Raw genomic sequence first — 15,846 nt, 5'->3', positions numbered from 1 at the left:
CAATCCAATATATACTTTCTAGGAGTTTTGAAATGAATAAGTTAAGTAAATATACATAACACCTACAATCAAGCCTAATACTTTTACACTTATTTATTTGAAGATTTTTTGCTGTAGGGTACATGTGCTCACTGAAAGACAGAGAGACAGAAATGAAGAAATCACTCTCTAGGGGATGGCCACACCACAATCCCTTTTATTCCATTCTCCTACTGGAATTTTGGGCATGCATACTCATATGCCCAACTTGAGTTGCAACCCACCAGGTCCAGGACCCCAACTTTGATCAACTATGTGGAAGTCCAGCACCTTAACCACTGTGCCATCCACTCACCCCAAGTCTGATACATTTTATACACTTTATTTGTCCCACCACAAGCACTAGTTGCCATAGTAGACCTGCTGCTTATATATCAGGTATGATGGTAGAAACTAGAGTTATCTCATACATTATTTTTCTTTCTCGTTCTCCCAATATGTGTTAGGCAAGCACTAACCTTTATAGTTTAAGTTTATCTATTTATTTCTTCCACAACAGAGAGACAGAAAGAAAGAAACAGGCACCCCCAACAGAGTCCTCATGCTAAGATCCACCTTAAGCATCAGTCAGTCCTGGTCATAGATACACACACACACACACACACACACACACACACACACACACACAGAGTTTGTACAGGGAAGTCTTGGTACATGACTCTGGGACCTTCCCTATAGGACCAGAACTGCAGAGTGCTACATTACTGTTGCAGTGTCATATTTCTCCTGTTCATGGTCTCACCTCTTACCACTTTCTCATGCCAGTATGGCTATTAGGCTCAAAATTAATCCTTGGCTATTAGCAGATCAAAAGCATTCAGTGGTATATCATTAAACTCAAGATTCAAACCAAAATAATTTTTTAAAGAATTATTTTATTTAACTTTCTTTATTCATTTATTTATTTATTTTAATTTGACCAGAGAGGTACAGAGTGAGAGCAAGAGAGAGAGAGAGCGAGAGAGCGAGGGGAAAGTGAGGAAGCAAAATACTAGGTCTCGGACTCAAACCATTGTTGGCCATGTGGGAGTCCATTGTCCTTAACCAGCCCGTCACCTGCTGGCCCATCAAATCAAAATACTTTTTTTTTTTTGGAGAGGTTTTTGCTATAGAGAGCGTGCACTCGCCAGAAAGACAGACAGACAGAAAGCAAGAAATCGCCCCACAGGGGGGATGGCCACGCCGCAATCCCTTTTCCTCCATTCTCCTCTCGGGATCTTGGGCATGCACGCACACACGTGCCCTGTGTGAGTTTAAGCCACTGGGTCCGGGACTCGAACTGCGGTCGACTACATGGGAGTCCAGCGACATAGCCATTACGCTAACTGCTGGTTCCAAATCAAAATTCTTAAGAAAGTGTCCATAACCTTGCAAAATTTCATTCTGTCTAAATATCTAGATTTATAACTAAATTCCTTCCCATCACTGCAAATTCAATTTCCTTATGTCAAGACGTTTTAGTCAACTCACTACCTGGCTAATTTTACCTCATCCTTTATGATTTCCATGTGAGCATTACTTCTTTAAAGACTTTTCTAATTTTGCTGTCCCATAACATCCTATAATTTCCCTTTGTAGTATTTACCATCTATGAATGTGTGTATATATAAATATATATATATGTATATTTTGGAAGTAGTCACTTATTTACATTCAACATACAAACACTGAATTTAAGGGTAATATCAAGTATGTTTTACTCACCATTGCATTCCCAGTCCCACCTATTGGTTCTACTCAGAGCACCTGTTACACACTTTCCATGACCCATCACGAGCACTAGTTGCCATTAGTAGACTTGATGTTTATGTCAAGCATAATGGCAGAAACTAGAGGTATCTCTAGTAAACAGTCCTTTTGCTTATTAATTAAACAATTAATACTATATCCAGACATTTATCGAGGCACTTCGGTTACAGTATGTAAGAAAAAATGCTACCTGCATGCTGCTACATCACTGGGAAGGATAAACAACAACAGTTACTAAATCAGACAATATAAAGTCAGAAACTAGTAAGTGCTCTAAAGGATTTAAAGCAATGAAAAGGAGTTTTCAAGGTAATGTCACTTGGTATAGACTCTTGGATTGCTGTGAAAGGGACAATTGCACAGACATTGGAATGAGGGCAAGAGGAAAGATATATAAATGTTTATCTAAAAGGATTTTCCTGCAGAGAAAAGGAAAAACAAACACACAAATTTTGAAGTGATATTATCCTGATGCATTCAAAAAACAGTAAGGTCAGTGTGGTCGGAAATGTGTGAACTAAAAAATAACATCCAGAAATGTAACTGGAAAAAGTGTTGGAGACAAACTACATGTAGCAGTGTTGAGTGACTAAATTCAAGACAGCTGAGAGTCACAGTTCTAAAAGAATACCAAGGGGAATATTGGAATTAATAAACATATAAAAATGCACCAGACACCTTGGCAGAACAAAAATTCTGACAGAAAAGACATGTTAACTTGTCATGAAGAAATTTGCAGTGTATTTTTGAAACCTAGTTATGAAGACGTTTAAAATATTCATTATGTAAGGAAGTTTATAATGAAATTGATAATTTTTTTGTAATTTCTTTCATTTCAGGTATTTCAAATTAAAATTGAGGTTAAATAAACACATAATTCACTATTTTAGTGGCAGTGAACTAAAGAGAGTAATATAATTTTATTCTTTTTTCTTGTCTTGAATTCTATTATTTTTAGATTAATTTCATATTTTACATGAAGTCCTCATGATATGTGAAATTATATATATACACACACACTATATATGTATATGTATATATAGATACAGAGAATTTTACATTTTTTTTCTGTTATATGTTTATTCTCTCTGCACGTCACACCCACTCTCTACAGTCCACTCCTCTCTCTTACATCTCTGGTATCTACACTAATCCTCTCTACTATTGTATCTTCAGATCTTTCCATTTCTGCCATAAAGTGCAGATTTCTAGTACAAATTGTGTGGGGCTATATCAGTGTGTATCTCTTAAAATCTGGTTCACTTCACTCAACCTCATCTCTTTGATATTCATCCACTTTGAGGCAAACGATAGGGTCTCATTGTTTCTTACAGCTGAGTAATATTCTGTAGCATATATATACCACAGCTTTTCAACTTAGTCATCAGTTTTGAGATGCTTAGGTTGGTTCCATGTTTTAGTAACTGTGAATAATGCTACAATGAACATAGATGTGCAAATGTCTTTCCAAATAAATGTTTTCCTATCCGTTGGATAAATATCAAAGAGTGGGACATATGGTATTCCTATTTGTAGGTTTTTGAGGAACCTCCATATTGTTTTCCACAGAGATTGTACCACTAAATTACATTTCCACCAACAGTGCAAAAGAATGCCTTTTTCACTACAGCCTCGCTAGTACTTGTTCTTTATTTTATTCTATTTTTTATTTGTTTACTTTTTATCTTAGCCAGTCTAACTGGAGTTAAATAGTATATCATTATAGTTTTAATTTACATTTTCCTTATGACATATTTTTATTATTTTATATGTCTTTTAGCCACTTATAAGTCTCCCTTGGCAAATTATATAATTTTAAGGAAAGAATACAAGACTTCAAATAAAGAAGAGGGCACCATGAAAAGTTTAAAAGATATTTCTCTGACATCAATGAACTTGGAGATTGAGTGTTTTTTGTTTGTTTGTATGTTTTGTTTTTGTTTTTGTTTTAGAAGTCAATAGCCAAGATTTCAAGAAGAAAAATGGGTGAATCAAGTAGGCATGAACAGAATAATAGCATCAGTTTAGAAGTAGTGAGACCATTCTATTTGATATTGTGGAAAAATGCTTGAGTGGCAAGTTATAAGATAGGTGTGGTGTGGAGTTGAGGAGTGAGTTGAAGATATTGTTGAATTGGCTGAACAAACCACTTTATGTTCTAAGTTTGAAAGGTTGTGGATAGGAAACTAGAGGCTTACACAGCCTTGAAAGGGTGGTAGATATGAAGTCAAAGAAAGTTTCCACTAATTGTCTCAAATTTTGCTTCAATTCAGATAGTCACAAAAGCACTCTGTGACAACCTTGGATTCTATAAGAACCTCCAGAGAGCTCCCATCAGTATGACATCCTGCAACAGTAAAGTAAGTGACTTTCAAGGGCTTGCCTTTTTTTCTATTTATCTACATATCTGCCTGCAACTGCCTGTGCAGAATAGTGCTTCCCCTTCCAACTTCCCAACCTTCATATATACCTCTAACTGGCAAATTCTAATCCCAAACCATCTGGAGGAAGTATTTAAAATAAATGAAGTTTCAAGAATTTCCTCCAAAAGGCATAACTAACCTTGGAAGGAAGTGTCAATTATGATTGGTGAAAATAGACCAGCCAACAGAGAAGAAATGATGAGAGGACTAAAGTAGTCTTTAGACCTTTAACCCATCTTAATTCAAACAGAGCAAATGTAATGATTATGCTCTCACATAAATTTAATTTGAACAGAGTTTTCCATTGCTAAAAAAAATTAGAATCACAAACACTTAAATACAACTTATTTATTTTTATTCTTTGTTTTTGCTATAAGGAGCATACACTCTCTATAGAGAGACAGAGAGAAGGAAATTGAGAAATCATACCCTGCAGGGATGGCCACATTGCAATCCCTTCTCTTCCATTCTTCTTTCAGAATTTTGGACATACACTTGCATGCACCTGGAATGATTCTCAAGCTTCTGGGTCTAAGACTAGAACCATAGTGGATCAGGTGGGAATCCAGCATCTTAACCCCCATGCCACTTGCTGACCCCCATACAATTGTTTCAGACAGAAGTTCATTCTATCAAATATAGGCAAACAGCTACTTACATGTGCTAATGTTATTCAGCCACAGGCAACCATGGTTTGTTTGTGTGTTTTTTAACTTTTCTCCATATGAAATGATTAAAAATGATTTATACCATACTTGTTATTCTGATCTGCTTCTGTTTGTCACTCTGCTGCTTTCAAATGTGATATTCAAAGTACAGATGCATAATGAAATATGATAGATAAAGGGGGACTATTTCTTTCAATGGTTTTAGTATCCTCTTTATATTCATGCAGCCAAAATTTACATTCATGTTTCATAATGAGTTTCACACTTCTGCCTAATACTGAGTTTGCAATTAAAATTTTCCAGTGTTTTGCACATGAACCACTGCCAAGCTGGGTCACCTTTCATGAAAAGATTTTGGATCAAAATATCAAAAGCTGAAGCCAAATAAATGAGTTAGATTTCCAAAGGAAAATAGCAAATCTTATAAACAGTAAAGAAACATAAAAAACAATCTAAGGTCTGATCTTTGAAGATCAAGTTCATATCTAAAGAGCTTCAGCAAGAAAAAATAAAAATTAGAATACAAGTTAATTATATAATAAATAGCCAAGTTAATCATTAGAGCCAAGAAAGAAATCAATTTCTCCTTAGATGTAGTCAGAAAACTGGAATGATTTGCTATTAAAGCAGTTAAAAATTGAAAGAAAAGAGCACAAAAGTTTGATTTCCAAGCACAGATTGTGCAGATTAGATGAAGACATTTGCCTGATTAGACCAGGATTAGAGGCAAATATGTGATAATCATTCATTTTGAAGTACTGAATCTGAAGGAGAATAGAGATCTAGGAAGACAATTGGTTCATATTCCCTTTTTTCTTCTAAAATGTTACCATAAGCACCTGGAGAATCCTGTAGTTTCATGTTTCCAGAAGAATTTGAAATAATTTAAATTTCAACAGAGGTGACATAACACATATGATAGCCAACATTTCAAAAATAAATTAATATAGCATAATGCAGAATATTGTGTCTTAGCTAGAAGCTTTCTATATTTTTATTTCAAATATATTTTTCTATAGGGTATGCATATTAAAGTCTCTAAAACATATATTGGTATTATTGTGTGGTAAAATGTGGAACAATTCAAGCAGCTGCAAGGAAAACATTTTTATTACAACATTAATAATTTCAAACTAGACCAGAAGGGACCATTATCCCTCTGGATACAAAGCATATTGTCCTTTGGCTTTGCTAAGCCAGAAGTTCCTAATTGTAATGAAATGCAGTTAATTAACCGATGGCTGTTGGACTTTGATATTCTGGTTGATGAAGTTTTTGTTTACCTTGATTTTGTATGGTTCATATAATTTCAAAAGAAGTCACATTTCCTGTCATGAAATAGTTCAGAATAAGTTTTTGATAATAAACTATAAATTGTGTATCTCTTTTGTTTTATTTCTATATTTTCACTTAATTTATTAATTTGTTTAAATAATTAAAGAAGAAAAGAAAAATAATATTGAAACTCTGTCTCATTATAACAGAATACTTCCAAGTGGCTCTTATTAGTGATTTGAAAAAGCATTACATTTTAAAATAAGATGTTGAAATGAATCACAACCATAAAGCTTAATGAGATTTATCCCATATAAAATTTTCACCTGAGTTTAAAAGTTTCTATAATAATTTACAACTGGTTATTTTCAAGACTAACAATCAAAATATTAAAATGATAATAATAATGTAAAAAGAAAGACTCATTGCATGAAGTTCACACAGCTAAATTGTGCATTTCAAATGATTTTTTAACATCTATACAACTATAAAAATACATACATGTATACATACCTACATAAAAATCAATCAAAGAGAAAAATACAAAATAACTTAAAATATTTTAAAAATACTTACTGAGTGATATTCACTCAGTTTAATCGTTTGAATTATGAAAATAATATGGAAAGTCAAATTTACATAAACATAGATTAGTCATTATTATATAAATATTTTCTCTTAGTATAGAATTTCTCAAAATTTCCAGAACACAATACGTACTATACAAATAAACACTAAACTGTGCACTGTGAGATTTTCTAAAAATATTTTAGAGGCATAGCCATACTAAATATAGTATGCAGTGACAAACAGATTGAAAGAAAAATACAGAAGAAAAAATTTTAAAGGGGAAACAGTGGAAGTGGATATAAAACATAGATATACCATAAGCAATTAAAAATTGGTTTGAGAGAAATGGAAGAGAAGGGATTACAGCATAACCATGCCCCATGGGATGGTGCGTTCTCCTTTCCCAGTCTCTCTCTCTATCTCATTTTCTCTCTCTCTCTTTACAATGAGCTCACATGTCCCATGGAAAAAAAAAAAAAAAAAAGTCCAACCCAAAATCCCAAAAAGTCATTCCTTATATTTCTATTTCCCATAAAATATGAATAAAGTCATAAACACTATTAACAATTATTTAGTGTCATTCATGCTTTGAGAATATAGAACACTACATGGTATACTATATCATATAATAAAAAAAGTTAAACATATGAACCTCTTTTTAAACTTTAAAAGCTATTCAATGTCATTACAGTAATTATCTTCACTTCTGATAATACAAAATCTCTATTATTAAAGTATCATCTCTCCTTACCATTGTGTAGCTATGGGCCACCTTCATTAATTCAATACATCCTTGAGCGTCTGCAAAAGCTCGAATTCCTAAACAGTTGGATGGATGCAAAAGCTTCATAAGGAAGTGGCAACACACTTCTACAACTTGAGGAAGCTGAAGGAGGCACGCTGCAGCAAGAAGGTTTTCAATGGTGTCTTCCTTTAATTCCAAACAACCTAAATGTAAATGAAGAGAGTTATGAAACTATTGGAAACATGAAATAACATGTACCACTGTAGTATTCAAAGCATAAGACCAACCAGCCAGAAATGATCTGAGCTGAGAGTCATAACCAAGATAAACAAAGCCCAGTCAAGAACAATGAATTTTGGAAGCATTTGCATTTTATGTAATATTCAAAATCGCCAATGCATACAAAGTTTCAAATCAAATATGCATACACTCCAGCAGAAATTGTGGCTCTTTCTTTAATTTGTGAAGTAAGAATAAAAAGAGAAGATACATTTATTTTAATTTTTAATTTATTTTATATATTCAAAAACTATACATCTCTTAGCTTGGAAAGCAAAGTTACCCAACATGAAAGAATACATGTCTTCAAACTTAGGAGAGCAGAGATTCACTGAATTTCTGACTATGAATATATTTGCATATGATTATGAAATACTCCTGTACATCCACACACATGCACACACACATCTCTGTGATTAATACATGTACAACATAAATTTATATGTGCATGTTGTACTAAGAGATTGCTAATATTGCATTTAACTCACTGTAACTAGGTATATAATTGTCTATAATTTTATTTTCTTTTTGTTCAGTTATCTTAACTACACACAAAAGTGCTCTTTAATGTTTCATCTTTTCTTTAACTTCCAGAATAATTTACTAAAGATTGGGCTTTTGGACAGTTTGTGAAACTCATTTTTGAAATATTTTGGGCTTAATGATGTGAAGTTAGGTTTTAATTAGTAATTCAAAATATTTCATTGTTGGGGGACCAGCAGTTAGCGCAATGGCTATGTTGCTGGACTCCAACGTAGTCAATCGCGGTTCTCATCCCAGACCCAGTGGCTTAAACTCGCGCCAGGCGCGTGTGCGTGTGTGCCCAAGATCCCGAAAGGAGAATGGGGGAGAAGGGATTGTGGCGTGACCATCCCCCTGGGGGGTGATTTCTCACTTTCTGTCTCTCTGTCTCTCTCTGTCTGTCTGGCGAGTGCACACACCCTATGGCAAAAAACCTCTCCAAAAATATATATATATATATTCCATTGTATTCATTACTTCACATATATTAATATATAAATATATGTTCAATATATATACATATATATATTAAGACATATAAGCTGGGTCATCTCATTCTCCCACTCTGTATTTATTGTTAGCTCTTTCATGCTCTAATTCTTTAGCACATCTAATAATTTCTTTAACCCTGATTTTTAAAACATCAGTAACTATTATGTTCCACTTCTAGTTTTCTCCATACAAATTATGTATATCATGTTATATAACTTCAATTTCATGAATACATTTTTGATAACAAATTAAAAATTATTGAATTGCAATGCATTGTCCTAAAATCCTGCACTACATCTAAAAAGACCAGACCACATATGGAAATAGAGTCACTCATGCTAAAGTTCCAAGTCATCAAGCCAAAAAAAAAAAAGCTGTTAATCTAACTTGAGACATCATGTGAGAGAGATATTATTCAAATTTCCTAAGCAGGCTAGTTTACATCAATAAGACAATGACATTTCCTCTGCCATATTCCTTACATAGAAGCAGCAATTTAAGTAACTTAGTTAACTAATCTGTTATTACTGTTCTGTCTCCCTGTCCCCTCCTTTTAAGGAAAGTGACTTTGAAATGACCAAATTTTGTTCTTTGCATATGATTTATTCAGTCTTCCGTTTATAAAACCAACCTTTCCTGTTCAACTCATTCAACCTGTATTTTATATTTTACTTAATAAACTGTCTTCTTAGAATCACAAATGAAGGCAATTTAGATCTTTAAGTCTAATTTACTATAGTAACAACCATTGTTGTTTGACAATGGCAATATAATTATCACATAGGAAATTGATATTATGTTATTTGTTATAATGTACTATTCCCCAAATATTCAAATGGTATACTTTATTACTTTTATATTTAGATTCAGGATCTAATAAAAATTCACATAATACATTTACACAAGTTTTTTTGGTCTCCTTTTAATCTAGAACAGTTTCCCAGCTACTCTATCATTTATAAGATTGATATTGATGAAGAACTCAGACTACGTATTTTGAGATATTTTCAGTTTGGATGAATATTATTCCCCCATGATCGGATTTAGCTGAAATATTTCTGTCAGGGACGACACCTACGCGACCCTTCTCAGTTCTGGTCAGGAACTTCATGATGTCAGTGTATCCCACCACTGGTGGAGCTAAGCATGAAATCTAGTTTAATTTAAAGCAGTATGTTCCAGATTTCTTTACATTTAATAAGGTTTTTTTTTTTTTCTGTATAAATAATGAGCAATCTGGGTGGTCAATGATACCTTTGCTTTCAAACATGACACATCACCTGTAACTTCCATGCATAATAGCTAAAGAATATTTTATTTTGTTTATGAGCTTCACTGAAAGAATATGCAGTAAAGAAATCAAGTTTAGCAAGAAATGCAACAAAGGCAAAAAAAAGAATTTCCTGTTTCTTTTTTATAGCTGAATGGTATGTATTCCATTGTACTTATTACCGTATTTTCTTTATTCAACCATAGGTTCTTAAATACTTAGGTTGATTCCTTATCTTAGTTGTTGTAAATACTGCTACAATAAATATAAGCACTTATTGCACTGATTTAATCATAACATTTTATAATTTTGTACTGAAAATTCACATTGTATCACTTAAATATGTACAATCATCATACCACAATTTTAAAAAGCAGATAGAAACAGCAAATGAAAAGGGCAATGAATGGAATAATAATAAGCTACTATTTGTTTTACATATAGTTATTTTCAATTACATTGCATATCTAAATTTTAGTTTTGATATAAAAGAAGAACACTGTATTGATTAATAAAAGATCAAATGGTTGTTTGAAATTCTGTTATTTTAATTAATTTGCAAAGACCTTGTTGTTCAGATGTTATTAAAGAGTAGAAATTCGGGTTGGCAGATGGTGTGGAGGTTAAGGTGGACTGGGATCCACAAGGCCAACCTGCATTTTCAATCCTAGACCAGTGACTTGAAAATCATACTAGGCACAAGCACACCAGGGCCCAATATCCTGAGAAAAGTATAGAGAAGGGAGTGCTGTGTGACCACCTCCCCAAGGGGTGATTTCTCACTTTCCTTCTCTCTCGCTCTCTCCCTCTTTCTTTGTCTGTCGCTCTCTGGACAGTGCATGTACCCTAAAAGAAAATGAGGATCACAGGTCAATTCAGCAAAGAAGAAATTGACCTATGCCAAGAAAATTCTTTGAGGTATGTATTTCTCAAATTATCAGTTTCATTATCATGCTCTAATATTTATCTCGAGGTGAGGGATTCATCCTAATTTGAGTGATTTTCATACCAATTATACTAGTATTAGTCACAGATATAATAATTACATATAAACCTGAAAGAATTTACCAGCACCAGATCAGATTCCAAGAAGTTCTCAAGGGAGTGCTATGTCAGGAAAATTAAATGTACTCACACAGAAACAAGAGTTCAAAAACTAAGAAAATGGCCGCCTTAATCATAGGGACAAGTCTGGAGTAGAGTATTATATCCCAGAATTCAATCGGGAAGATCGAACCACAACAGAAGATAGATTAAGTACAAGAGACTGAACTGGTGAAAGAGTATTCTGTGACTTCTGACTAAAATAGTGTGACTTTTCTTCTAGGCTTTGTTGTCTGGTTTTAAGAGGTTTTATCCTGTCTTGAGCTGTCAATAGGTTCATGTACCTACTATTTGAACAGAATACTAACCTGTTTCCAGGCTTTAAGTTTTCAGCAAATTTCCTTACCAATTCAAAACTGCTTTTCTTGAAATTACCAGCTGAATTTGCTATTGAAAGTAGTTAGATAATATAAGAAATTGTGTGATCAATAAAATGTGGGAGGAAATGGAATGGAAGACAACTGTGGACACCAGAAATAGTGTGAGAAGAGGGTGGAAAAGGGCAGAGGGGTAAATAAATATAAAAATATATATAATATCAATCACACTACAATGCTACAATAGAAAGTAAAAAAGAAAAAAAACACATGAAAACTATTTTTCTTGAAATTAAAAAAATGCATATTTGATGACTGCAGTAAGCTATATAGTCCTAGCTAGGTGCTACTTTATAGTATGTTCATTCTACTCACTGACGTTTATGCCTAAAGTCAGACTTGTGTTCATGGATATGTATATATCAGCTATGCTTGCTATTGGAAGTATTTATATTAATTAAGTTCATTAGCGAATAAATAAAATGGGGAGAAAAGGCATAGAAAGCAACCATGGATACCAGAGACAGTGTGGGAGAAGGGTGAGACACAGTAGAGGGTGAGAGATAGGGAATCAAGGATGGCAAATATAACAAAATATACAGTAAACAAGAAATGGAAAAGTATTTGTTGACGATAACACATATGCTGATGTGCTTGACTGAGCCAATATACAGTGTATTCTGGATGGGAAATCTCATTTTGTTTGCTGTAATGATGTATAGTGAATGAATGTAAATAAGTAAGTTTAAATAAAAAAATTACATATTGTAGAGTTCATGAGATACTATAGTAAATATCATAAAAAGTATTCTAGGGAACCAGCAGTTAGCGTAATGGCTATGTCGCTGGACTCCCACGTAGTCGACCTTGGTTCGCGTCCCGGACCCGGTGGCTTAAAACTCACGCCGGGCGCGTGTGCGTGCGTGCCCAAGATCCCGAGAGGAGAATGGAGGAGAAGGGATTGCGGCGTGATCATCCCCCCTGGGGGGTGATTTCTCGCTTTCTGTCTCTATGTCTCTCTCTCTCTGTCTGTCTGGCGAGCGCACGTGCCCTACAGTGAAAATCTCTCAAAAAAAAAAAAAAAGTATTCTATAAGTTAGGAACATATATTTCAATATCAATTTTTTGTGATTTATGAAATATGAGCCTAGAATTACAATTAAAAATAGAGGATGGGAACCAGCAGTTAGTGTAATGACTATGTCACTGGACTCCCACATAGTCAACCACGGTTCGCCTCCCGGACCCGGTGGCTTAAAACTTATGCCGGGCACGTGTGCGTGCGTGCCCAAGTTCCCAAGAGGAGAATGGAGGAGAAGGGATTGCGGCGTGACCATCCCCCCTGGGGGGTGATTTTTCTCTTTCTGTCTCTATGTTTCTCTCTGTCTGTCTGGTGAGTGCACACGCCCTATAACGAAAATCTCTCAAAAAAAATAGAGGAGATATTATGAACACATTAAAATAAGTTATGTATTTATAGTTGATTATAAGTATAACAATTTTTTATTTAGATAGTATTTTTTAAATGTTTTCATGGTTTAAAACTTATAGTGGAATTTTACCTAATTATAAACATCATTAAGAAGATGGTTGCTAAAAAAAAATAAATAAAAAAGGTGGTTGCTTAATTTTTAGCATAAACGTTGTGACAATCTGAAAAGGGGATTATATATTAATGGTATGACCTTTATAGATTTCATTTAATGTGATTTCAGAACATCAGGAGAGTGGCTGTCTTTAATTTAGTTAACTATTTGTGTCAATTTAATTCGTGCAGAAAGAAATGAGCATAGCAGCCCTGAACTGCTATTCTTGACATGCCTGCTTTCAAGAATTGCACTTATCTCAGGTGAGAACTCGGATTTCAAGATGATTCTCACCATTAACTGATAAGCTTGGTTCACCAGATCTAAACCGTTTGTACAAACAATATGGCTTATTCTGAACATGTACTTTCCTTATGGGAGTCTGCACTTTGGGTATATGCTAGACAGAGGCTGCCTACGTGATCAGAACCCAGCAAAAACTCTGGGACTAAGCGTCTGCTGCATTTCCTTGGTCAATAACATTTCTCACATTGTAGAGGGAATGAGTCCTGTGCTGTAGGCCTCTACAGGAAGGGGACTTTGAAAGTCTGCAAGTGTTTCCTCTGGACTTTGCCCCACAGGGTCTTTTTTTTTCCTTGTTGTGCTCTATATTCTTTGCTATAAGAAGTCATTGTCATCAGTATGACTGGATTCTGAGTCCTATGAGTTTTTCCTCTGAACCTGGGAACCTTGGGGACCTCCCAACACAGCATTCTAATCAGAGTGTCTCGGGTGGTAGTGGCAAATACAGATATATTTTGCTCATAGGCTGGAAGATTAGTATGGTCAAGATTTCATTTCACCTCTAGTTAACCTATAGGTGTATTATAATCATATTCAAAATACCAGCAGACTTTTTGTGGAAACTGTAAAACTGATTCAAAAATGTGTGAATAAATAAAATGGACCTAGAATAGGCCAAAATAATTCTTCTTTTTAAAGAATTATTTTATTTTTAACTTTATTTTATTTATTTATTTTAATCTGACCAGAGAGGGACAGAGAGAGAAAGGGAGAGAGCAAGAGAGAAAGTGAGAAATTAAGCCACCACGTCTGGGACTCAAGCTGCAGTCGGCCATGCGGAGTCCAGTGCCCTTAACCACCACACTACCTGTGGGCCTCTAGGCCAAAATAATTCTAAAAAATAATGAAGTAGAGTAATAACACAATGTCATTTTAAGATATTACAAACTTCAAGTAATTAAAATATAAAATACATCAGTATTGGTCTAAACAAAAACAAATAGATTAATGGAATAGAATAATATGACAAAGATGATTTGAGTTGACAAGTAGATGTATTTTCAGAGGGCTTATATTCAAACAAAGTCACATAAACATAATATAATCTTAATAAAATGTTGATTTCATATTACTTTTATTCTTAAAGTACATAATATTTAGAATATATGATCATAGAAACGGTGTGCTATAATCTTAACATTTATAATTTATGAAAAACACTTTGTCAAAATAATCTTACAAATATTAACCTAACATAGAACATGACATGTGTGTATTTGTATTTTTCTCTTCTCAGATCATCACTCAAAAAAAGGTTTGCATACATGATGTTAGTATAACAAGTTATATAATATTTAAGATATTTATTTGTAAAAATAAGGTGATTGGGGCCAGCAAGTGATTAAAATACTAGACTCCCAAATGGTTGACCATGGTTTGAGTCCCTAACCTAAAGGCTTGCTTTCTCACTTTTCCTCTCCCTCTCTCTCACTGCCTGCTTCTCTCTGGTAAGCCCATGTGCTCTATAGCAAAATAAAAAATAAAATAATAATAGTAATAAATAAAATTAAATTAAAGTTTCTCTTTCAAAAAAGATGGTTATATTTTCCAAAGTTAAATAATGTGCTAGTACTAAATTTTATAATAATTCAGACAAAATTTTAGCAGAGTATCACCCCCAGGGTGGAGGGCATGGGCATACCACAATCTCTTCTCCTTTCTCCTTTGTTATCCTCTTAGAATTTTTGGCACATACATATGCACAGGCACCTGGCACTTTTAAAGTTTTTTTTTTTTTAATTTTTTTTTTTAAGATAGATTTTAGCTACAGGACCTGTGTACTTGCTGGAGAGACAGAAAGTGAGAAATCAGCTCTCAGAGGGTATGGCCATGCCACAGTCCCTTCTCCTCCATTCTCCTTTCAAGATTTGGGGCATGTACACACATGCACCAGCATGAGTTTTAAGCCACCACATCCAAGACTCGAAAAGCAGTCAGCCATGTGGGAGTCCAGTGACATAACCATTACATCATCTGTTGGTCTTGCAAATGACATATTTTTTAAGTCGCCCAGTCTGGGATTCAAACTGCTCAGTTGGCTACTTGGGATTCAGCCTCTTTAAACTGCCATGCCACTGGCTGTTTTACACTAACACATGTTCTTAACAGTTACTAAAAGAAATGAGTTTGGGGGCGGACTCCAAGACCCGGTGGTTAGGAGAATCAGATCTCACATGGTTGATCACGTGGTTTGAATTCTGGCCACAGGCAACTTGATGAACATAAAGGGGTACAAGTGCATTTGTGCCCCAAATCCAAAAACAATAAAGTCAAGGAGAAGGGATTATAATGTGATTTTACTCTACTGGTGATTGCTTTCTTGTGCTCTCTGTCTCTGTCTCTGTGTCACTCTCTGTGTCATTCTCTCTGTCCTTCTCTGGTGAGCACACAATCTCTGGCATTTATAAAAAAGAAATTAATTTTTATTGCAATTGCAACTTAGGCTACTATAATATTCCTTCTTGTCAATATATACCATATTACTGGCACCCTGGTCTCCTCTT

General features: G+C 34.3%; 1 protein-coding gene across 1 annotated transcript in view; it reads right to left on the bottom strand.

Annotated features, from left to right (window-relative positions):
• LOC102468869 (kelch-like protein 1) overlaps positions 1 to 15,846 on the bottom strand; it is a 244,376-nt gene that overhangs the window by 183,550 nt on the left and 44,980 nt on the right. The window contains exon 4 of the mRNA XM_027767138.1: positions 7,476 to 7,672. Within this exon, the coding sequence (XP_027622939.1) occupies positions 7,476 to 7,672 (197 nt within the window). The remainder of the gene's footprint in view (positions 1 to 7,475; positions 7,673 to 15,846) is intronic.

The sequence above is a fragment of the Tupaia chinensis genome, unplaced genomic scaffold (assembly GCF_000334495.1).
Source record: "Tupaia chinensis unplaced genomic scaffold, TupChi_1.0 Scaffold143943_1, whole genome shotgun sequence".
Lineage (NCBI taxonomy): Eukaryota > Metazoa > Chordata > Mammalia > Scandentia > Tupaiidae > Tupaia > Tupaia belangeri.
The sequence above is the reverse complement of the archived record's forward strand: the minus strand, read 5'-3'. Positions and strand labels throughout refer to the sequence as shown.